Genomic DNA, 25,925 nt, shown 5'->3' with positions numbered 1-25,925 from the left:
ATATCACTGAAAACTTTCATGCTGCCATAATCTAAAGGAAAATTAAAGAAAATATCCACATGTGTAAATCCAGTATTTATCATTAACTTATTCAGACACTTGAATATGTACTATACCTTCACATAATGATGTATTCACATTTTCACATTCACAAGATGGTTTTTTGGGATATTATGATTTAGATAAGGTCAAATATTAGAGAAAAATTAGTTTAGAAAATGAACAGCTGCTACTGCTTGCAAGCTTGTTCAAGCTTCTTTGTTGTAGGTGTCACTGAGGTACCCATTTTGAGAATTTCAATACTCAAGAGCAAAGTGTTTTCTGAGGGAGGGTACTTTATTTGTATGAAACATGGTTATCTGTAGCTGTATAGGTGAAGTTGAATCCTAGATATATTTAAACTACAACGTACACAAATTAAAAATGTTTTCAACACCCATATAAAAACAAAAAACCAAATAAACCAAAACACCTGAAGAAAATTAATTGCTCTGATGCTCTGATTAGTCCTTGTATGACGGGAACGCATTGAGAAAATGTTGGATTTTTGGTAATACTCTGGGACGATAAATTCTTATAAAGTTCTCTTTTTGTCTGTTAAGTTTACATTCCTAAGTCATTGAAACCAGGAAAAAAAGAATTTTAACTTTAAAACTGATCTTGTTTAATACTTGGGTTTTGTATATGTTTTACCAGAAATTACTGTCTTGAAAATATAGTGAGCGATTCTGGTTTTGTGACTTTGTAAAACATAGTATTTGAGGTTCATCCACAGAAGTTCATGAACTGCAGAAACAGTATGCATTCCTGCACAATGGTGGTTTTTTTCCCAGAGGGTAAACTTGGGATACTCTTAAATGCTCCATAATTATCAATGCATCAAGAAATGTTCTCTCCTATTATACAGCACAGTACCATACAGCTAGAACTATGAGATAACCCTTGCAGCAAAGATTTCAAACATGCCTGTGAAGACTGCAAGCTCAGTAGTATTTATTGGACTTCAATGCTAATTAAATCACACTACTAGTGCTAGATATATATCTTGCTTTCCTTGTGGAGCCCTAATTTATCCATATGCTGAAATTTGTGCACATGATGTTAATTTTCTTGCCAGAGGAGTTTTAATTGAGATGGTTGTCTGATGTCTGGTCTGATCAGACAACCATCTAAATGCTGGATTCAACCTAAAATTGAAAAGTAAAGTAGTTGGCATTAATAGATATTATGTCTGCAGAGAAAATAAGTTTAAAAACTATCAGATACATATAAAAGTGTCACCGAGGAAATGCACTACATACATCGACAATCAGGAAATCCAGCCAGCACCAGGCATTAGTAAAATACGTTTGGTAGCCATAGGCCACCCACTTCAGAAGCATTTCCAGAATGAAGATGTAAGTGAAGACCTTGTCAGCATATTCCAGCATGGTCTTGATAGTTTTACGTTGTTCAATATATATGTCTTCAAAAGCCTGTGAGTATAAACATTGAAAGATATGTTACATTTTGTTATTGCACATACTTCAGGTTGTAACACAACAAACCAAAAAAAGCAACAAAAAAAGGAAATAATCTTCAAGAAAAGGCAAGGGTATGTCATTTCTATTTAATGCTTCTTTTTCTGATAATTCAGTATGTACCTGTTTTTTTCCCTATTGAAATATATTTTCCAGCTCTCACAGGAGGAAGAAGCAGATATTACACAGCAACCACTCCACTGGTCAGAAATATTTTAAAAGTTATTTATTTATTGGTGATAGTGAATTATTATTCTCAGATCATATTCCATAGTGACAAATAGAATTGTTTCTTCCAAGTGTTGTGCCTGAACTGAATTCTATTGAGATAATTCAGCTTGTACGTAGGTAGACCCAACTTCAAAATCCAGGGTCACAGCTCTAAAATTTTCAGTACAATGACAATACAATCTACCTTTTGTTTTTCAGTCCTCTGGCTTCCTGAAAAATTTAAGTTATAAATCTTAAAATAAGTTCTTCCTTTCTTAAAAAAATTATCTACCTAAATCAATTACCTGCTTTATTAGTCACATTTTATGAGATATATAAAATTTCTGAACTCCTTGCTATGTTATTTCCACTTTTTGTATTCTCATTTTTAGGCAATTAAAAAAAATAGCTCCTGTTTTTCATAAATTCTTCAATTTTTTTTCCCATAATTGCCTTTAAATTTCAATTATGCTATTATTTCTTATGGAGACTGATTCTATCAGGCTGAAAGAACTGGAATGATCTGCTAGCTTGCAAAGATTTGTGTATTTTTTGATATTAACATTCATTTCTACTCAGCCTGCTTTTGAACCACTTGACATCCACCATTTCACACGATTAGGGTTTGTATATCGGACATCAAGCTAAGGTCTGTGTAGTTCTGGTTACTCGCATCAGGCACTATGGTACCTGATATTCATGTATTCACTAAAAACGGGGAAGCCAGCACATGCCATTCCATTTTACAGGTGTGGTGATGCCAGAGGCTGAGCAGGCAGTGCTCCCAGCAGCAGCAGTGTGTCTGCTCCCTGCCTCTGCAGGCAGCTCACCCTGCCCTACTGCCACATTTCCTGGCGGTGATGACACTGAGATTTGTCTGGAGCGTGGCCTTGGAGTGAATATGGGGTACAGCGCTGGCAGACACAAAGAGACCTTTTCACTATCACAAAAGACTTTAAAGGGAGAGCACAGCTTCACATCTCCAGAGGCTTGGGCTAATCCATGGTCTTCGAAACGTTTTCACAAAATAAAGGTTCTCTGAATGACACACCTTAGGCTCACAAGCGAGGTACTAACACCATGGGATCCTGTCTTAAACTTCCTCTAATTACAGTAGTAGAAATTCACCTTTTTCAGATCTCCTTCCACTACTTTTCTCATTTAAATTCTTGTCACTGAAGATTTTCTCCACTTAGTTGTAGAACTAAAATTCAGTAGATTAAACTTGATCTTTTTTTTTTGTTATTTGGAGGAATTTAAATAACAGGGAAGGTGTCACATGGTATTGCATAAAAATTTTTTTGATGGTTGTGTTGATATTAGACCAAACAAAAGCAGAATAATTCTCAGAGATGTAGCTGAAACTAACGATAAGTATTATCATAAATTGCTAAGAGTATTAACAGTATTTTAAAGTGGTCTAATGAGCTTATAATACGATTTTGAAATACTAGTTTTTTATTTTGTAGGAAGTTAAGTGATTAACCAAAGGGTAATTAAATCTATCAGGGTAGATACTAGATATACTCTGCATTACCTTACAGCAAAGAGTTTGCCTAAGAAACTTCACCTCAGTGTGTTTATACAGGCTCACTTTAATTTACAATCTACAATTTCTTTATTCTTCATCATTATTTGTATTTTTGAAAAAAAAAAACCCTGTGTTTTATTGTTAAGGTTTTATTTCATTTATTGGTACAGATTTGTCATTGTTATGATTGTCTGTTCTTTATTCTGCCCTTGCATGTTTGTTAGAACAAATTCATGTTTTTGCAGAGGTCCCTTCAGTCTAGATGAGCAGGAGTCAGTAGAAGCAGAATAATGAGTGTGAATAATAAATTCTTATTCTTAGAAAGGAATCAAAAGAACCCACACAGTCTTAGCTTTTTTTGCTATTCTAGCACACAGCATTTATGGGACTGCATAAGCCAGCCCTGGCCCTTGCAAGGTGTTTTGAACTGTTTATGCCAATTTAGCTCCAAACACTCTAACAGTGACAGTCCTTTCTCCTGAGCTGCATCAGTAAACAGCAGTGAAAGGAGGGAGAACACCCAAATAAGAAAATCCAGTATGTTCTCTTCTTCACATGTTGTTTCTCTCTGCCTGAGCCATATCACTGCCACTTCCAGTTATGGAATTAGACTCTCTATAATTACTTATGTCTGGGGTTTTTTCTACATATTGTAGAAGAAACTATTTTTGCTATTTTTTCCAAGGCCCAAATATAATTTAGTTCTATCATTTGAAAAATTTGAATGGAAGTGTGTTAAGTTAAAACAGTGTTAGAAGAGACAATTCTAAGAAGTTTTCTGACAACATGGAAACGTTCTCTTCATGTTTTACTTACCAGTGCTCCACTACTGAGGAGAATCATAAAGACAATGAAAGTCTCAAACCAGTTGTGTTCAACAATCCTGAAGCAGGTTTTTCTAAGGTTCCACCACTGCTTTCCTCTCCCTTCTTCTATACTTACTTGACAGCACTTAAACCTTCTTACACAGCCTTTAGAACAGTGGATGTAATGAGAGGAGGAAAAAAGGGAGAGATTTTGTTGAGTTGCATTAATTTTGGTTATGCATTATTTTAATGATACAATGCTATTTTTACTTGGCAATTTAGTAAAAAACCCGATAGATTTCCACCTAGATAGCCTTTTTTTCCCAAGAAAAAAATAACACTGAGATAATTGGAATTTACTGTTAAATGAACAAGTGAGACGAATGTATTCCTCATTTATCAAGAAGTAAGGGTTCAATACAGTGCACACAAAAAAGATAAAAGTCCATCAAACATTAAGCCAAATTACAGAATACAAAGTAAGAGTTAAAATACACAAACTTATCCAAACATCAGGTAGGTTTACACAGTAACATATGGGCAAATTATATTAACCTATACTTCCTTTTGTTCCAGATACTCAATTCAGATAGTGTTGCATTCATCGCGTGAAAGAAATCTAAGCCTCTTATCTGAGTTCTGGCCTTTTCAGTACCAGCTAATTTCTCTAACTTGTGCCCCTAATTTATTTACACTTTTATGATTTAGCCGCTAACTTTTATGTAGAAAAATACTAGTAATAAATAATGGTATTTTCTGTGACAAATCCTAGACTGTTACATACTAACTCTTACAAGTTCAATGCAAATTTCTAAAGAATGATATGTTACCAGAAGTAATCCAACCTGACAATTGCATTTATTCTCCAATGCCTAAATCTAACTTTTGCTTACAGATACCAAAAATGGCATTTGTATCCTTATATTACTGTTTTAAAAAATATTTCTTCCCCCGCCCCTTCATATGCACACATCCATAAGGTTTCTCCCAAGGAAATGCCATTGGAAAAACATTTATGACCAGATTGTGGTTTTACGGAATTGTGGGCCAGCAGAAGGAAGAATGAAAGATGAAGGAGCCCACCAGGTGAGACTGTTCTTGCCCCAGGTAGCACACAAGGCTCTTCCTTCTCCTTTTGCTAATTTGTAGAAGATTCATTTAGCATTTTGCACAAGACCATCTAGGTGCAGTTTTTATTTATCCCTGAACAGCTGTTTTAGTAATGCATTTTAAAATGCTGTTTTAGTTTTAAAACTTTCTAAAGCACTTATATATCTGTGAAGAATATTTTTTAAATAGTGTGTTTATTATCTGTAACTAAACTCTGAAAGTACAGTAACATACCAAAATAAAACTTTCTATGCCATATTTATCTTATTTTAAAAATCAAGATACATTTCCACCAAAAGGTTTCCAATGCATAGTATAATTGTGGTATTTGTGTCCATATAACATATTATGGACTAAAAGAACTACTGCTAATAAGCAGAGCTTAAACACTAACAAAAGAGTAATATGATTGATAAACCTTAATACTTAACTTACACAGAAAACGTTTCTGTAATTCTAATAATAATTATTACTAGTGGTTTTCTTCCAAATACCTTCTGTGAAACAGGCCTCTGGCTCCTGGGCTTCTTCAGGTTCAGCTTCTGGTTGTTCCTCTGCAGGAAGTCCAATATCAACCGTGCTGCCTTCAGATGAACTAGATGAATTTAACTTCTGTAAAGGAAAGAAGCATCACAAATGCATAGTAAAAAATTTTAAGGTGAATATTATTTGATTCTGGAATAAGTAAATACATAAGTAAATTGTTGATAAACATCTGAGAAATTTATAGAGTGTGGTTTTCCTCCTGCACTGTAGGAATCTATTAAACAAAAGGTGTATCAGTAACAGATCATACTTCAAATAAAATGGTGCTTTAAACTGAAAAATGTGGGTAATGATGCTAAATCTGAGAAGACCACAACAAGCCATAAATCATAATGATCTCTTGACTTACACAGAAATAATGAAGCTTAAACAAATATACAGGAATTTGTAGTGTCTACTGAAAATCATGTAAGAGTCTAAAATAAACTACATAAATGGCTACATAAAGAGGAATGAGGGGAAAAAGCAGAGAAGGCCATACATCAGAAGTTAGTCAATCCAGATTAAAATTTCTGGAAGTCTAGCTCAGAGTAAAGCAGAATACAATAAGCATACAATAAGGATGAGGTAGTTTAAGTCCATAAAAAAATCAGATTGTGTTTTATCAACAAGTTTTCAACAACATGATGAGCATAAAGAGAGAAGCATAAGATGGAAACCAAGTTAAAAAAAAAAAAAAAAAAGGGAAAAAAATGCACTTCAGCTTATTCTCATCCTATAAATCCAAAACCTTTTGCAACACATGCAGCTGGAAGTTGGTTGCAATCTTTCTCTTTGGTATTGTAGCTAAAACTTGGGCAAAATTGTGAAGGAAATATATTTAAATATGTATGGCTAAACAAAATAATGGAACAACTGCAATGTAGACCACTGAGTCTAACTATAAACTCAGCACTTCTAAGACCACCACTAAACCATGGCCACAGATGCCACATCTTTTAAATACCTTCAGGTATGACAATTTAACCACTTCCTTGGGCAGCCTATTCCACTACTTGACAATCCTGTCAGTGGAGGAATTTTCCCCAATATCTAATCTAAACCACCCATAGTGCAACTTGAGGCCATTTCCTCATCCTGTCTGTTCATACTTGGGAAAAGCCTGATCCCCACCTCACTACAACCTCCTCTCCTCCTGGTTCATCAGTGCTAGGTGGCAGCAGGCCTTATAGTGTTAAGGACAACAAAATCCCAAACACTAACAGCAAAGTTCTTATTAAAGCAGTGGTAGTGATAAGTCAGAAGTGTCACAGTACTTTTTTAATGGGATAAAAGGTAACCCTGTTCCTACATGCAGCAGCACATCAGCAGACAACTATTCAGTTGAAAACTTGTTTCAGGAGAAACATCAATTCTGCATTGGTCAGTCAAAAGCCAGGTGGTGGCTCCCTGTTCAACTGTCTGCTCTGTGATGGCTTGGAAGACTGGACTGGACAGCATGAAGGTATTTGTGGAGAGTAGACAAGTCATTGTTTTCCTCTAAAGGATCTTTGTTTAAATGTTTTATTTTGAAATTCTTCATGCTGGGGGTGGTTCATAATGTGCTGAAAGAAATTTCAAGAACCTTTATTGTAGCAGTGGTTCATAAACATAAGTCAATTTAATTATAGACATTTTAGCTAATATTTAACAGGAAAAGAATTATAAATGTTTCAGATATTAATTAGGAAATGGGAACAACATTGTTTCTGAAATAAGCTGATATGGGAAGAGGCTGTTTTGTACAGGTCTCCTTTCTTGGAGGAGGATCCAAAAATTGCACTTAGCTTAACACTGAGTTTTTGCTGAAAGCACTAGAGGGCTGTTACACACACTGAAAGGATAGTGGTAAAGAATTCAGCTACCCTAAAATTTGGTGCCTGAAGCATACTTTGAGCAATACAACAGTAGGACAGAAGGGGGAAGATGAGTCATTCTGTAAAGAAACTGCATTGCTACCAGAATGGGAACTGGCTGTTTAAGGCTGAGGTTTCTCAAGTGAGAAAACTAATATTGTTAAGTGTCTGAAAAGGTAATTTTCTGTTTTGACTAAAATGGCAACAAAATAAGTCATTGAAGGTATAGTTGTTTTGCAAATTCTGTCATGGAATCAATTAAAATTATTTTGCTGAAATAGCCACATACAAAAAGTTACGTAATGGAACTGTTATAGCCTTAATATGTTTTTAAAAATTATAGTTCTCAAAAAGGCTTTATATCAATAGTCTGCTTTAGCTTCCTTCAGCAACAGTAGATATTTTCATCTGTTGGTACTTCTAAATTTTAACAACCAAGTGAATTTGAAGTATATGGAGAGTCTATGTTTAAGACTTCTTTTTATGGGAATCCAGGTCTAGAAGAGCTGACAATTTTAAAATATAAAAATTCATATGTCTAAAGGAGTTACATAAACTATCTAGATGTTTTCTGGTCTACATCTGCTTTTTCAAGAGGCAGTGAGAAGGTGTATCACATTCCTCATGGGACCCTTGCCACAGAAGATAAATAAAAAATTCTGGTGGAATAACACTGCAGCTAAGGCAGCTACAAGATGCTACAACTACCATGTGGAGCATACATAGTTTTATGGATTAGCTGAGTCTCCCATTACCTGGCCTCTTATCACCTCTTGGAGGCTATAATTTTTAACTCTTTCTCACACTTTCGTTAGTCAAGAATTAAGTCCTTTATACACTCATTTATGCCCATCTATGAAGAAGTGTCAAAATAAAATATTAAGAATTGAATACATGGCTTATGAAAAGTAAAACAAAAAACCCCAAGCAATCAAACAAAATCCGACATATCAAAGACCCTTAAAAGATCAGAGAGAAATGCAAAAAAAATCTAAATACCTCTTTGCTTTCTTCCAGGTCTGATTCACTACTAAATTCTTCTGTGTTTAGATTTTCAAAGTCAGATTCACCCACAGCAATGGGCACTGTCACAGTGAGACTTGGGTTGTTTATGAACGACATGTAATCACTCTCATCAATTATGTATTTTTCCACACTGCTGCCTGTACCTATACCACTGGTGGTTCCATTTGCATCTTTAATGTAGTCATGGTCCTTGCTTAGTTCCACAGTTGTATGGTTAGAAATACAGCTATTTTTGTTGTTTAAATCTTCAAGTGGCTTGATTTCATCTAAAGCTTTCTGTTTTTTAACAAAAGCTTTCTGAATGAATTCACGTGCTTTTCTCTTCACATAATCTATGCCTTTCTGCATTCTTGCCACAGCAATCTGGAGATTGTTCATTTCATTATCATCATCTGTCACGGCAAGGTTGTCTGCACTAAATGAGCTCAGCAGCAAGGCCAAAAATAGATTCAATACCTGCAGAAAGATTTACAAAAAGATGTTCTAGACTTTATTAAGAAAAACAACATTTATTTTATTAAAACATGTCCTATTAATGACATCAAAGACTGAAATCCTAGTAACTGACCATAACCAAAAAAGTACCCTCAAAACATTTTCTGTTCTCCATAAAACCAAGCTGATTTCACTTAGCTTAGGTTCTGATCACTATTCAAAAATATTTGTACAATTGACTAATATCTGTAAATGTGTCTTTAAGTCCCCACATTATATAAATATTTTGCTGTCATAGCTTATAATCTAAAAATGGAGCTATCAAACTAGCTGTTCAGCATCATTAAAAAGTTTAATTTATCCCATCACACAACAAAGATTAGATTATTCAGGTGACTAATCATATGGTGTAAATAACAACAACAACAAAAAAAACCCCACAGCAAACGGTTTATAAAAAGCCCATAAACTAAAATTATTTGGAGCACAAAATATTTTCAAAGGCCAAAAGACAAACTATTTGCATTCTTAAGTGCCCACTCTGACATTCTTAGGATTTTGACATGGCAGAATATTTTGTTCTCTATCCAAAAAAGCTCTTAAGCTCAACTTTAAGCATTTTTTGAAACCACCTGCTTAAATGCTTTGTTGAAGCAGAGCCAGAGCACTTAGTTCACTTCAGGACTGAGACCACGCTCTTGCCAAATAATTTTTTTGTTAACACTTTGGTTACATACCACTAGATTTCCAATCACCATGACCATCATGAAGACTGTAAGGCACATGGCTTGGCCAGCAACCTCCATGCAGTCCCACATGGTTTCTATCCATTCTCCACACAGCACTCGGAATACAATCAGGAAAGAGTGGAAAAAATCTTGCATGTGCCAGCGAGGAAGCACACAGTCACTTGCAATCTTGCAGACACATTCCTTGTAGTTTTTCCCAAACAGCTGCATCCCAACCACAGCAAAAATGAACACAATGATGGCCAGCACCAGGGTCAGATTCCCCAGAGCCCCCACGGAATTACCAATGATTTTTATCAGCATATTTAATGTTGGCCAAGATTTTGCCAGTTTGAAAACTCGTAACTGGAAAGAAAGAAAAATATTGTTGAGAGAACCAGAAAGACACAGGGATATTTTAACATTAATTCATGGAAGGATACTGATGCAAACTATGCCTTTAGTTGGACTATTCAGAGGGTATCATCTTCTCTAAAAGCATGAAGATGGAAGTTTCCCTCAGAAAAATTTGTAAAATTGTAATCTGATATTCTCAAAGCATAGCTTTTACTGAAGACCAAAGAAGCTACTGATTTGAACTTGAAATCTAGGGTTCACCTGCTAAAATAATCTGGACAACTTTTCAACTAGTATGTACAGTGATCTATTCCTGTGATTCTAATCAGAGCATAATACCTCCAGTGAGTCAATTTATTTCTGCATAGAGGGATGTTTAAAGTGTGTATATACAATGGATACATTGGAAATAGCCCCAGGGCACCCACTGCTATCTGTTTGGATCCCTATCAATTCCCATTGAAGACTGTAAGATAGCACAATTAGTAAGTATTTGAGCTAATGAAACTGTCCTCAGGATCAGTATCATGGCAAGCATCAAGCAAATTTTTAAGACAAAAATAAAATTATTTTAATGAAGCCACATTGAAAAATCAGTACGACTGAAATATATTTACCAATCTGAATGATCGAAGAACTGATAGTCCTTCCACATCTGCAAGACCAAGTTCAACCAAGCTAAGGGTTACAATAAAACCATCAAAAATATTCCAGCCTTCCTGGAAATAATAGTAAGGGTCCATTGCAATTATCTTGAGAAACATTTCTGCTGTGAAGATTCCAGTGAAGACCTGAGTTCAAACGGCAGTTTGTTATTTCATGGTGAAACATAATACTCCAGATCTAGTTGTTGTCTAGGTTTTTAATTCAAGTTATGTCTTATCCAAAAGCTACACTGAAATTTTTTTGCATTTACTGTAGTGATTTATTATGCCCACCTTCCCTTAACAAGTGTCAGACAACCAGGTAATTTTTCTATTAATTACATTTTATATCAAGTGAATTACATAAACTTCTGGTTTATAACATTTAAAATGTAATTTCAACTCTCTAAGGATATGGACTTTCTCATGTACTGTATAAACAATTCCCCAAATTTGATTTTCAGAACATAAACCAGAATGCTTTCCAAGAAACATGGTATAGCTCTTTCTTGGTATACAAATTACAAATGAGGCCAAATCTAAGACTACAGGGGGGCAGCTTCTTGCCTGCTATGACCTGCCATTCTGTTCAACAGAGCTGTGATTATTTACACCAGATGAATAAATGGTATATTATAATGTATTTCAGTTGATCCAGCAGCTGAGATACTTTATAATGTACTAAGGTACAACAGTTTCCTGAAGCTGAGTAACTTCTGCCTGGGTGTGCCCAGTAAGTTCAGCAAAACTGGTTGGCTCAAACACTTCAATGACAGGAATAAAGGAGTATTTAAGAATGCATTTTAAACAAAGTGCTGCTGGTAGTGGTTTCTCGTCACGAGTTTCTATGCTGAATGAAGTGGGAATTATATTTAAGACCCACCAAAGTAATAACCCTGAGTAGCTTCCAGAGAAGTCTTAGGAGAATGTCTTTTAGGATAGGAATGTACTAAAGCCACCATTATAAACTGTTTGAGCCCTGCTCAAATGCTTTTTGAAATGCTTTTTTGTTGTTGTTCAGGGATTTTTTTTTTTTTTTTTTTTTTGGATAACCTATTTTCCAGCAAGCTGAAAAGAAAATAGGACAGCTAAAGAGAATAATAACCTAAGTGGGATATTCAGGAGACAGGAAAGAAGAGTCTGACTTGCTCTGCCTAGGAACACCAATACTCAAGGTAGATTGTTACAGTCTTTAAATACACTCTAGATACAAACACTAGAGAGGGAAAGGTTACCAATTTTTAAGATACAAGATTAGAAACCCTGAGAAAGACATAGGAATGATACAGTTTGAAATGTTGACTTAGGTTCCTAACAATCAGAATGGCACAAGGAGCTTTAAACTGGAACTACTGGAGCAGGCAGCCTCTGAGATCCTCTATTACAGATGGGGTTTATGTCAAGGAGCCTAAAACTGAAAGAATAGGGTGCTTATAGACAGGTTTTCTCACACTCTCTTTTTAGTCAGAGGCGCACCAAAATTTATATGGAATTTTCTCAGTTGGAAAACAAACCTATAAAATGCTACACTACAAGATTTTACATTTTATTAGGAAACAAAGGTTCAGCATTTCCCTTATTTTAAGTATATGAAAATCAGCTGTACAACATTCTATTCATTCTCTCGCCTAAATTCTATAGTTATTTACACAATCTATTTGTTTCTCATTACAAAACAAGGGTTATTAAAAATGACATTATAAGAAATCAATTCTTAAAGCAAGAGATAAAGTAGGACTGTAGCTGCAGATATTTCTATGTGATCAAACCTGTCAGTTCAAAAGCATGAGAGCTACAAAAAGTTAACTCATGAAATCTTTAATAATTTATCTTTTTGAATCAGAGAGAAAGGGAGAAAATACAGCTGACAACATGAGGAAAATAAATCTTACTTATTATCAGAGGATAAAAACAATAAAAAATAGGAGAAGAAAAAGTACTGCGGAGTGTTTTTTACATAAAGCAGAGAAAGAAAACAATCCACTTATCCATATAAAAAGACTTTTGCATGAGAAAATTCTAGAAATGCTTTAAAAGTGATCTTTTATCTATTGAAAGTTTCTGCTCAGGAAAGAGCAATTAAAACATATTCATAATTTAGAGATTTGTATTGTATTGATTAAGAAACTAACACTGCATTTACTTACATAGCGTCTCTTTCATGGAAGCAAGGCATTTCTTGCTTTAGTAGTTACACAAATCAAACTCTGCTTAAGATAGACTTTACTTAATGTAGCATTGGAGCCAAATTTTAAATTTTTAATTAGGTTTTGCCGAACACAACATATATTGATTTTACAGTATCCTAAGCTATATGAGTCAGGGCTGACAGTTCCAAAAATGTTCTGATACTTATATCTGAAGACCAATAAATATCCAAAAAGGTGTTTAAGCTTTTTCTTTCTGTTATTACAGGCATATTTCCTTCCAAATCATGAACATAAAACCCCAACAAACTTACCAGATTTCCAACTGAAAGTACATTTTCGAATTCGCTGGTCATCGGATAATGTTCCATAGCCATAAAGAGTGTATTTAAAACAATGCAAATTGTAATAGCCAGGTCAACAAATGGGTCCATTACCACTAAGTTGACAATATGCTTAACTTTTAGCCAATGTGGACTGCAGTCCCAGATCAAGAAAATATTTGCGAATTTATACCAACATGGTGGACATTTCTGTCTCGATTCTTCAAGTTCTGTGGGGAAAAAAAAGTTTATATATGTAACTATGTGATTTTTCTAACATTCCTCATTCCAATAGGAATTGTACAGGTCAAGTTTTCAGTGTGTAGTGGTACTGATTAACCTTCTTTAGGCTCCCATTCCACAGGGCTTTTAAGGAAAGTCTTTTAAAATTGCAATCAAATATATTTGCTATGTCCAAAGTCTATCTGTCAAGCACAACTTCTTTGTATCCCAATCACTATGCTAATCAGCATCAATTTATGCATCCGTTTGTATTATGTATTTAATTTTTCCTTGATTACACTTCAGCTTGTTTCTCCCACCGACTGTTCTTGTATGTAAATATTTTTATTCTGAAATTTGTAGCATTCAGGTGAAAATTTTCATTCCAAATTAAAAAAAAGCCCACATTTTGATCACCTAGAATAGCTTTACAAAATAACTGAATAAATATAACTGCAAAAATGTATATATATTTTAAGAATAGTTGCATATGTTTGAAAAATGTTCACTGGCATTTTTGTGTCCAATAATACATTTTTAATTATTATGCATAAGCATCCATTCAGTTATGACCATGCACATGAGTTAGATGATGACAAAACAATGAGATAGAAATGCTTCCTTATGTAATAACTTTAATGCTTAGTTATGTAATAACCTTAATAAGTAAAGAGTTTTGAGTTTACTGATAAATATGTGTCAGTTTGTTGGACGTTATCTATACTTAAGCTATTTTAAATCTGTTTTCAAGTTTCAACTCAAATTTTCAGAAATCCATTGGAAAAACAGGATTAAATATTAAGCTATGCATAGCACACACCTTCCACAGTGTTTGTGAGGATGCTAGCAATACTCATGGCTCTTTCCCTTAAAGCGGGATCTTCCAGGAAGTCCATAGAAATGTGAAAAGAACCTGATATTCTCTTCCTCACTTCTGGTTCTGTCGTGGTGCCCTATGCAGAGAACGACAATAGGTGAGACCACGTTGAAGAAACAACCAGAGAAGCAAATACTACATCAGCCTGTTAGTAGTGTCTTAGCTTGGACTCGTGCTCCGTGCACTTCATATTTCACCATGTCGGACTTTTATTACTTTTCAGTACCTTTTAAATAATTTTCGAAAGGCATTAGGTACCCACAGTTCAAGATTGAGACAGAATTTATTTCTTAATTTTTGCATTTTTTTTCTTCAAAATATGAAAAGTCTTTAAACATTTAATGAAATTTAAACAAATGGAAAAGGATTGAGTTCAAAATATTGCACAAAATTTTGCAAACTGTAATTTTTTTTCCTTGCTCATGCTGATAGAATATTCTGGGATCTGTAATATAATAGCCTTTTCCCCTAACTGAACTGTAGCAAGTAAGAAAAGTCTGACTTCCTCATGCTTCCTCATGCTAGTTTTTTTTTGCAGTCTGAGTAGACAAATTCTAAGCAAGAAATTTTTTTGAGACATTTTCTCTTACCTTGTGTATGGTAAGAGAATGGCAGCAATATGTGCTGCACATATGTTCACACAGACATTTGCACTTTTGGAAGTATGTATTGAACTGCTACCTTCCAATGAACTATCTGTTGTCTATACTGCAATATTCCACCAGAAATGGATGGAAAATATATAGAAATGAGATATAAATGGTAAGAAGGAATTGATGACTTCCTTATGTTTTTAACCAGGCTGATAAGGAAGAATAATATCAAAATTAACTACCAATGCTAATTTTGATAGTGGTAATACAGCATCATATTGATTGCAGTTATATAATATTTTTGTATGGTATTCTCCGTTGTATGCCAATATATTGTATTATATTATAATATATCAAAATATAATATGTCTACCATAGCTAGATGGACCTTCAGATCAGGTAAAGAAAAGTATGGCACAGTAATACAGTGAAGCATAGCATTTTTATGAATGTGAATGTTATTTTTTTTTAATTGGAAACTGTGACTTGCATTTGTTAGTTATGAGAATCTTTGTAAGTAAATGCTTAGGTTGCAAACCTATCTTAGCTATTTTTTTTAGTAAAGATTTTACAAGATGCAGGAGCATTCACAGCTTGACCAACCAGGAAGCATTGCCAAGGGTTCCATTCTGTAGAAAACACTGGCTGGTGCAGTAAGGAAAGGCCACCATGCCTAAGCTATTTAAAACTTTCTTACATTGTCATCAGTAGCTGGTTTATCTATTATCACCTCTGGCAGAAGCTGTCCAACAGGCGATGTAGGAACAGATGGTCCACCAACCAGGGAAACCACCCCATTGCAATCCACGGTGCTGTGCATCTTCCCATTCACTGGAAACACTGCCAGCATCCTGGATGACCTACTGGCCTGGCTAATGTTACTGTTGCGCCGTTCGCCATGTCTGCGTGGCACGAAGAGAGAATCCCTTCTACTGTCATTGTCTTCGAAAGTGCTGTGCTCATCATCAGCAAAGTCGTTTTCTGATCCTACATCCTTTGCTCGACCTCTGAAGCTGAAAAGACTTGTTCTGCTGTTGCGCCTTGGGGAAAACAGGGAGCCACGAATGCTCAGCAAAGACTGCAGGCAAACAAAATATGTGAGTATTAGCTGAAGTCCTCAAAGTTAGCATTGTTATTAGATTAGCATTGGTTTTTTTTTTTTTTTTTTTTTTTTTTTTTTTTTTTTTTTTAATGAGAGTAACTATTTTACCCAGAAGCTACATGCTGCTGTGAAAATTTTGCATGTGTTTCATTAGAGATATATTTTACAGATAGAACTATCACTGTTCATGGATTCTTAAGACAAAATCAGTACTGAACACTCCTTTTTCAGCTAAAGTTGCCATATAGATTAGTTGCTTAATTCCCACCAAGAAAAAGAGGAAGTCCATACATTCACTTTTTTTCATGTATTAAGCATCTTGCCCATAGTGAACAAACATTGGTTCAAACATCATTGAAACAAGAGGAAAATGCGAGGCTATTATAACAGAAAAATACTGTAGCATTTTAACAAGTCTACGTAATATATAAGCATGCTAAAAGAAACCCTACATAATCAATCAGAGAATATTTTATTATTATTTTTAAATAATCCTCTTAGACAAACAGAGATATGAGGTTCCATTTAATTCTCAGGGTTTTTTCTACAAGGCAATCTAAAAATTTCTACAAAGCAGCTGGAGTACTTCCTCTCAAGCACAAGCAACACTAATTAAGTTAATAAAAGTATTAGTATTTCCTTTGTTTATGCAACAGCATCGCATTACTGTACTTTAGGAAGACTAAAGTAGTTTTGCAACAGCCTATGATGCTTTAAAAATATGCCAAAAAAACCCACTACAGGCAATACCTGATGTGGAGAGGAATACTTCTTTTCATATGTCAGTCTATTGCCTTCAATAGACAATCGGAAACCTTTCCTTCTGATGCTGTCTTCTGATTCAGACTTGTGAAATTCATCTTCATCTTTTTCCTCTCCTCCAGACTGTTCTTTCTGTTTCCTTTTTTTCCTTCTATTTCTCCTCTCTTTTGCACTCTTTGAGCTCAATTTTGATGCATCTGAGGAACTTTCTGAGAGCCCTCCTGCTTCTCCTCCAGCACTGGGCTCCCTGGACTCTGCAGATGCTGTTACTGCTGCTGCTGCCACCGCTGCTGCCTGCCATGATGAAGAAGGAATTTATGTAAATTCCAAACCGTGACAAAATGTTTTCCTTTCTTTAATTTATTTATACATAATTTCTACTCGGTAAGTGCCAGATCTTAACACTTCCTACAGGCTATCCTTTCCCTAGGTTTTTCTCCTATTATTATTAATCAGTTGACTCAAGATATGTGTTGGTCACAGACTTCTCTCATCCTTCATGAGTGAATTTTAAATGCAGAAGTCTACCAGACTGTGTTAATGACACTAGACCAGAAAAATATAGTGAATAACCTGTACCTAGTTGTACGTATTCCTTCTTGATGGCTGAATCATTCAAAATACCCTTCTTCAGTGCAGAACAGAACACCTCTGAGCTAGCTCTGTCATTGAAAGACCAACAGAGTGCTTTATATCTCCAATTTCAGAAAGCAGAAGTTGAATATCTCTAGTAAACTCACTTCCTTACAGTTCTGCATTACTACACCATAAATGATACCTGGGCTGCTTCCTGTTGCTTCTTCAGTTGTTCCAGCATCTGCTGAAATTCTGCCTCTTTCTGCTCTGCTTCTTCCAGGGTTGCTTGATTCTGTTCTTCGTAGGCCATGGCGACCACAGCCAGGATCAGGTTTATCAGATAGAAAGAGCCCAGAAAAATCACCAGAACAAAAAATATCATGTATGTCTTCCCAGCAGCACGAAGAGTCTGGAAATAGTAATACATTTATAAGCAAGTGTATTTTACCAGAAATTCTGATTTTCATATTGTTAAAATTCAGATAAGAAAATTGACTCTAGTCCTTTTACATCACTGATAGAAACATATTTGGTCTATTTTCATTAAAAATTTCTCACCAATTGATAAAGGTTTTCCCAGAAGTCCTGAGTCATTAGCCGAAACAGTGACAAAAAAGCCCAGCTGAAGGTGTCAAAACTTGTGTAGCCATAGTTGGGGTTTCTGCCAGCTTTCACACAAGTATATCCTTCTGGGCACTGCCTACAAAGACAAACTGGACATTACCTATTTAGTAATTTCAATATTATCATCTGGATGTTAGTGTACTCATATGTGCAGCCAGAACTGCAAAATAACATGCTTTGCCAGGTTTCCTCATCATGTACTGCTCTTCCTGTTACTTGTCAACCAGGCAGGAGCTATACTAACACTATATTACTCATTTGTCATGCAAACATCCAGTTTACCTGACCAATCCACTGAGCTCTGATCAGGAACACAAATCCTAAACACAGTGTAAAAGGCTTTCTAATGTGAAGGGAAGTGGTCACTCAAAATAAGCCCCACTCGAACTGCCTGTCTATGGAACATGGATCTCATTTCTACACAGTGCAATAATATGATGAAATTCGGTCTTACCCAGCATCAGAGCTATTTCCACAAAGCAGAGCATCGTTTTGCCCTTCCAGAAAATAAAAATGACCTGTTTCAAAAAGAATTTTAAAAATTGTAAAATTCAAAATATAGCCAGTATCTCTAAAAGTTTTAAGGTAATTTCTGATCCAGTTTTAAACAAGCAGTGTTACTTTCTCAGCAGGACAACAACTTTATAGTAAATTATATTAAGAATTTCATTAAGCACTGTTGCTCACAGCACTCACTGCTAAAACGCCAAAATTTACTAAATATTCTGGCAAATGCTTCTGGGTGTGAATTCTCCCTTCTGTCTCACTGAACTAAATCACGCTTTGTTAAATAATGTATAGTTGTTTGTTAGAACAATTAAAATCTATCTGAAAAAATATTCTCTTCATTTCTTCAAAACTTTCTGATCAGTATTGCCAGGGGTTTCAGTTTGTTGCTCACAAGCACTTGTAATAGTTACCTTATATGTCAACCCTGCAAAAGCCCACCCAGCTGCCAGCAGCTGCCAGCAGCTCTGATGCTTATAGGTAGCCCACTGCAGTTGTAGCCCACTGACTGAATGAAGCCCACTGGCATACACCTAAATTTAACTCAGACATAATTACTGCAGTCACACCTTCTTAAGTAAGATATTAAGAGTACATGAAAAAATTATTGAACACCTTAGTAAAATAAATTGGGTAAGTTCCACCAAATCACCCTGTAACCAACCATCCTGTAGTCTGTACAGTAATGCCATAGTCGAAGGATTTTTTAGATGGTTTAAATAACAAAGACATTGACCTATCTCTTCTTACAAGAACAAAGAGATGAGCAAAACTTTGTGCTTATTAAGATTCATCTTGACTGTATCCTTGAGAAGTGTTTTTCTTTTCCTCCTCAAAGCAGATACCTAGAGTCTTGATTGCTAAAATCTTGATTTTGAAAGAATTATCACAGGAGAAGCTTCTCCTGTTATTGTATTGTTATTGTAATAACAATCTCCCATTCGGTCACAGGCATAAGGATGTTTTTTATACAGGGTCAGACCATTTCTGATGGAATCCAAAAGTATTGCCTCAGGCTGTCTGTAAGGACAGGGCAGGGACAATGGTGATGCTCCTCTGAGCACCTCCCTAGCTCGAACACTTCCGAATCGTAGCAGCTTCAGAATTAAGGTGGTACCTTTTTTACTTCCTGAGCAGATTTTAACCCCATGCTGGATTTCTTTTCTGTTTAACTGTCCTGCTAAATTCCCTTAAAATTATCTCCTTTGAAAATGAGTGCAGGTGAGTTTAAACTTGACTGCTGTGCTGCCCAAGCCAGGCTACTACAGACACTAATGAATTGTGAGTCTGAGGAGGTGTCACAAGCTGCTGGCTCAGCACATATTGGTTTGCTGCAAGAAGGGACACAGTACCTGGGCCAGCTGCATCACTCCATCCTGTGAGCAAAACTCACCATTTGGAAAAACGAGTCTAACCTGTATCTAGACCTTGTTCTGACACTTCACTCATTTTCAAAGGACTCATTTTCAGTGTCTAATGTTGCATCTGCATCTCACAGGGAACAACCTCCTGTGGTGTGCCAATTGCATAGCTCTGTGTGCGGCTGCTGTCGCTCTGGGCTGGTGTGCATTGCAGAGCTGCTCTGTGCTGAAACACGGCTGTAAACAGAAAGCTGACAGGATGCTGGCCACAGCTGACCCTCAGGAAGCAAACCTTGTTCTGCCTTATGTCAGCTAATCATGATTAAAACATGCTGGAACATAACAGCTTGTTGGGAAGAATTCAAACCTGCCTTGATATGGCTTACATGGAGCAGTCAGTCCTGATCAGCACTGCACCAGCTGAGCTGAACTGCTACAACAGGTCTGCACTCAGGTCCTGTGCTTCAGACAAGATGTGCTCTGCAAGGGTGCTGTACTTGCCAGCTCCACAGAAATTAAAGCCACACAGGCTTTCTCTGAGTGCACTGATGCTCTTGGGCAAGTGCTCAAAATGTTATCATGATAGGAAAATTTTTATAAGACACAAGCTGAGCAGAATATGTAGGGTACATGCCTCTACCTAGATGCAAAATTTTGAACTGTGTTTTACCAAAGTGAAGTGAAAAAAATCCCTCATTACATGAATAGTATAAGTTTGGCTCCTCTTTAATTGATTGAGAAAAACTCCCTGGTAGGTGAGCACCTAACTTTAAGCAAGAGTAAAACTGTTAGAGTAAGCACAGGGTGTAACATGAGAAGCACAGAGAATAATTGTTATTTCATAAAATAGATTGTGAGATGCTTTTTCTCAGAACAAAAAGGCTTATGGAAATCTTATTAAGACAAACCTCAGCTTATCTGAAACTATAAGTTTATCAGCATTCTTGAAAAAAGAAAAGTGGGCGGGGAAGGGAAAAGAGTGCTTGACTCATTAATGCCAGGAATGCTTACATAAAGACCCTCTAAATGGTGTCTCCAAACGTGAGTTCAGTGGTAAAATTAGCGCTTACATGCCTTTCTCTGCATAATATACACAACTAATGGCACAACAACTTCCGTAATTCTTACAAAAGACACTGCCATTGTACTGCTCTGAGCTGCAGGTAAAGAACTGCTTGTTGCCCTGTGACGCAGCTGGGTTTTGTATCATGTCTGCCCACTCACATGCAAAAACAGAGCAGGAAGCTAAGAGAAAATTTTTCTCTTTGAAACACATGGTAAGCAAGGACAACCTTATTAACTTCATAGTAAGAATTGTAATTTCATTTTAAATTTCACAATACATATGAGATTCTGTAAATATACCAAAGGCTCATGTAGCCATTCAATAAAGTACTTCCTGGAACCAATTCAATTGAGCTTTATTTTCAGGGGGCATCAGGTCTTCTTTAAATCAAATGAAATCAGAGCTTAAGTTTATAAATTCTTTGTTAAAAAGTCAGGAAATTAAGTTTGGTCTTGAAGCCTAGGTCTTCATTAGAATACTGCTCAGACTATCATGCCCTATGGCATGGGATCTCCATGAATTTACATGTTCAAGTAAATCCAGTTTCACAAAAAGATTTGTTTTAGAAATTCAGGTGGAAATCCATCATAGTCATTGATTAGCTTTGTGATCACAGTTAGAAGCTGTCTTACTTTTATTCAAAATTTGTCTGGCTTTGACTTGCAGCTATTGAACCTGTTATATTTCTGCCTGCTAGATCAAAGATTTGTCTACGATGAAAATTCTGTTCCCCATGGATTTTTTTTTTTAACTGTGATCAAATCACCCCTTAAACCTTCCCTTTGAAGTGATAAGTAGGCTGAGCTCCTGGTCTATCTTGGTATAAAGCATGTTTTCCAACCCTTTAATCATTCTGCTCTTTTTTTGAACTTCCTTCATTTTTTCAACTTTCTATCTAAATTGAACTTTATATAGTATTCCAGTAGCAACTGCAGTAATTATAAATACAGGGGTAATTCTGTCTTCCTGATCAATAATTTATTTATGTGAACAGGATATTATTTAGCTTTTTGGCTGCAGAGTTTCAGCCTTAATTAGTCAGTCCTGGCTGCCCCAGAGTGCCTTAGGTGCCTCAGTCTCTATACTGTTAAGGGCTTTCCAATTGCACTTCTATATCCTGCCTTTCAGTTTCCCTGCAGCCTTACACACAAGCTGCTGTGGCACTGTTTTGCAGAGCCTCTGTGGCACTATTTTTCCTGCATCCTCATGCTGTTCTTCATGTCACTTTTGTTCTCATGACCTTACACTTGCAAACACACTATTGCCACAGCAGGTGCTCACAGGAAACAGTTGTCTCTGGTGTGATATTCACCTCTCTTTCTCCTCCTTTTTCCTCTTCTTTGCTTGTGGCTTTGGTTTTATATTAAGTGACCTAATAACGTGCATGTACAAGCTTAAAAACCAGCCAGCCGTACAGCACCCACTCTGATCAAAGGGCATGCCAATTAGTGCTAATAGAACTGTAAGAAGGAGCAAGCTGTAAGGAATTCGAGGAGATGCTAAAGAAAATCAAAGACACGCAATGGGAAAAGTGTTGTGATCACTGCTGCACTGGAAAGGATAACCAAGTGAGGAGACTCACCTGGAAACCTCACAACTTCTCTTTGCAGCTGTTCACTGTGATCTCTTCTCTTTTTCTATCTCTCTCTCCCCTTTAGTTCTTAATTTCTCCAAAAGTAACTTTCACCATTAGAGATGATGTATGGGATCATCTGCAGTCTCTATGCAAACCTGTCTTAACATTAACTGTGAGCATTGATTTGTAGGATAGGTTTGGCCCCTCACGTTTAACTGTACTGGAATGCTTTTCTTTATCCACTCTCAGACTGCCAGAGTGCTCTATATCAGCAGAACTGGTTGAAAAGTCGTACTTTGGGGAATTATCAAAGTGGAAAGATGCATTAAAACAGTGTCTGAAGAACTTTGTCTGAGGTTGCTGATATCCAAGGTTTAAATAATCCAGATGATAGAAGAATATTTATAAAATTTGGAATTACTCTGATATGATAAGGATGGTGGTAAGTTTGAGTTACATTTTCAAAGGCTCAGCCCAGCTGGAGAGATGGTTTTAAAAAATAGGGTGTTGTTCAGGCTGGAACAATGAACTGTGTAAATGCAAAGTGAAAACTCAACGAGATAGAAGTCTAAAAGATTCAGAAGCATGTAGATAAAGGCTGAACAAAATTACAATTGCAAACAACAGCAATCTATATAGGATTTATAAAACAGAAGTCAATATGCTGCTACTTCTTTCCAACTTAGTATTCCTTATGTGGACTAGAAATGCCTATATGCAGTGGGTACTGCACTTTAAGAAGCATGCTTATGAAAAAGAAAGGATTCAGATGACAGATCAACATCTAGAAAATACATTCTAGAAAGGTGGAAATAGTTAATGACCTATGTAGTTTAGTGTACAAGAAGACTGAAAGAATACACAAGCATAGTCCCTAAATACTACAGAAAATGTGATTAATGATAGGGAATAATTTTAATTTTTTTTTTTTTTTTTTTACTGTGTTGCAGTTTGTAAGAACAACAAGTATTAATTTTAGGAGAAAAATCTGCTAGACCTCAACCCCGCTCCATAGTAATAATAATAATAATAATAATAATAATAATAATAATGCACAAGAATAAATAAGGACTTCACTGGACTTCTCACTGCATATCAGAAGTCTCTGATATCTGCCAGAAAGGGAATAGTGTACTGCTTCTCATCTTGCTTTGGATAACAGAATGGAAAATATTTAAGACTATTAAGTAATTTTAAGACTCCTTTCTGTCTCGGGAGATGTGAATTTGGCAGCCAGAGCTGAGGAAAAAGAGCTATACCAAGCAGCAAGACCATGTTCCTTGTTCCCTCTTCCATGCAGGCCTTTAGAGCAGATGTATGAGAGAGAAAATATTTCTCCTATTCTGTCTTGATGAAATATATTGGCCATTCCCCGCCTTCCTTCTAAGAACTGGGTAAGCCACAAACCACTTCAGTGAGAATATTGCAGACAATACTTACTTTCATCTTCAATGTACCCCTTCCAGTCAAACGGAGCCACTGTTGAATTAACCAATGTACCATTTTCACCTATGGTGCTGTTTATCTGGGAAGTAATATTTGTTTCCAAAGTAAAATTTTGTGGAGGCCACTGCAGGCATTTATTCCTCAGGTTGCCCATGAACAGCTGCAGCCCTATCAGTGCAAATACACTCAGACAAAACACAGTCAGGATCATCACATCCGAGAGCTTCTTCACAGACTGAATCAGGGCTCCTACAATAGTCTTCAGGCCTGCAAATGGAAAGAAGTTTTTATTTTGATGTTGGAAACTTTCTAAAAGCACAAAAATTACAGCATCTCCCAGTAAAGTTATAGATTTCATGCAGAAGCCCAAATAAATGATTGTAATGTCTGTGAAACAACATTTTTGTGAAGAGCTTTCTCACTTGTGAAAATGAATAAATAGCTGAAATTTATGTCCACTTGAAACTGTGAATGGAATGAGTTGCATATATTTCAAAACAACTTGTTTTAATGATAAAACAAGCAACAATTCTTTATTCATGCTGTACACTGATCTCACATTAACATATTCTTTCTTTTCATTTGTCAATATGTCTTGCTCCAAACCTTTACTACTATCAGTTTTATAACATACTAGATTTAGAAGACAGTAGTAAAAAGCCTGTTCAACAATAAATAGGGTTCAAATTTAATGCTATAAAACTGGAAATGGTTTGGAAAATTGTAGCTTTTTAAGATAATAAATCCCCCATGCAACACCCATGCTACTCTTTATTATCTTAGTCCTTCATCTTCTTAGTAAGTCAACAGTGTTTTCAAACAGTTTGATTTTTTAGACACAAATATTCACAACAAATACCACATAACATCATGTAGGTAGGATACACATGGGTAAGAAAACTTCAGGGTTACTAATATTCATTGAATGTGGAGAAGAAAGCTTGACGTCATACGATGCAAACCACACACACTGTGTACTGCAATGTCTCATGCAAGGATCTGTTAAACTCAGAGGCTGATTTCAAAAAGAAAGTGCTCATTTTCAAAAGCAAAGAATCAGAGATTTCAGTGAATTCTGACACCATCTGATTCCTACTTTTTTTGTGGAAAGAAATAACACATATTTAAAAAAATAATAATTCTGTTTCAGTGAATTAAAGTCAGCCTCAGTGTTTAACCTCGCTCTCACCTGGAATGACTGATATTGTTTTCAAAGCTCGGAGAACTCTGAATGTTCTCAACGCTGAGACATTGCCCAGGTCCACAAACTCTGTCACATATCTGTAATAGGGGAGTTCACACACAAACACAATGACAGGATAAAAAGGAACAGTTGGGAGGTAAAAGGGGCCTAACACCTTACACCAGTTACTTCTTACCTGGAATTACAGAAATAGTTTTCAAAGCTCTCAATACTCTGAAAGTTCGAAGAGCTGAAACATTGCCTAGGTTTACAAATTCTGTTACATACCTGTAGGATTAAATCACAGTTATTCAGAATTTAGGCAAAGTTTATGCTACTTACTTGGGTCTTTCATCAAGACCGCTTTGGCGTTTTTTAGCAAAAACTTAAATAGCAACAGTCAGAGGTTTACCTTTCACTGCAGTTTGCCTTGCATTTATATACTTTCAGAGCCTTCAGCTAAATTAAATGTCTCTGAAGTGAATCGCACTGATTTTACTTTGAAAGCCTAAAATTTATCTAGACTAGATTGGTAAGTTTGGAGAATGAAGTCAAAGGGAAGCTCCTTTTCTGCTCAAAAAAGAAAAATAAAAGCAGGACATGAAATTAGCCTCTCTAATACTAGCTGTACTAATGGCTTCTGCAGTATTTGTGTTTACATCAAATATGCATTTTTTTAAAGTGAAAATTGCTTTTAGACAAAAGTAAGTCCATAAAAGAATTTCCATTTAACAAAATTGGTATGTATCGATACTAATTTCATGCCCTTTTTGCCCTTCTTTTTCCAAGAAAAAGCAAAAAACAAGAACTTA

At 35.9% G+C, this 25,925-nt stretch overlaps 1 protein-coding gene across 4 annotated transcripts in view; it reads right to left on the bottom strand.

Annotated features, from left to right (window-relative positions):
- Positions 1-25,925, bottom strand: part of LOC136363539 (sodium channel protein type 1 subunit alpha) — a 63,539-nt gene that overhangs the window by 24,952 nt on the left and 12,662 nt on the right. Inside the window, exons 5-19 of one of the 4 annotated variants that reach the window (XM_066322866.1) lie at positions 25,310-25,401; positions 23,925-24,197; positions 18,429-18,492; positions 17,909-18,050; positions 17,553-17,759; positions 16,763-17,068; positions 15,608-15,988; positions 14,261-14,393; positions 13,210-13,448; positions 10,722-10,895; positions 9,757-10,113; positions 8,558-9,040; positions 5,672-5,789; positions 4,078-4,232; positions 1,302-1,475 (exon numbers count right to left, since the gene is read on the bottom strand). In XM_066322866.1, the coding sequence (XP_066178963.1) occupies positions 1,302-1,475; positions 4,078-4,232; positions 5,672-5,789; positions 8,558-9,040; positions 9,757-10,113; positions 10,722-10,895; positions 13,210-13,448; positions 14,261-14,393; positions 15,608-15,988; positions 16,763-17,068; positions 17,553-17,759; positions 17,909-18,050; positions 18,429-18,492; positions 23,925-24,197; positions 25,310-25,401 (3,298 nt within the window). Of the gene's footprint in view, positions 1-1,301; positions 1,476-4,077; positions 4,233-5,671; positions 5,790-8,557; positions 9,041-9,756; positions 10,114-10,721; positions 10,896-13,209; positions 13,449-14,260; positions 14,394-15,607; positions 15,989-16,762; positions 17,069-17,552; positions 17,760-17,908; positions 18,051-18,428; positions 18,493-23,924; positions 24,198-25,119; positions 25,212-25,309; positions 25,402-25,925 lie in introns of all 4 variants that reach the window. The other 3 variants (XM_066322867.1, XM_066322868.1, XM_066322869.1) reach the window with 3 other exon arrangements.

The sequence above is a fragment of the Sylvia atricapilla genome, chromosome 7 (assembly GCF_009819655.1).
Source record: "Sylvia atricapilla isolate bSylAtr1 chromosome 7, bSylAtr1.pri, whole genome shotgun sequence".
Classification (NCBI taxonomy): Eukaryota; Metazoa; Chordata; class Aves; order Passeriformes; family Sylviidae; genus Sylvia; species Sylvia atricapilla.
The sequence above is the reverse complement of the archived record's forward strand: the minus strand, read 5'-3'. Positions and strand labels throughout refer to the sequence as shown.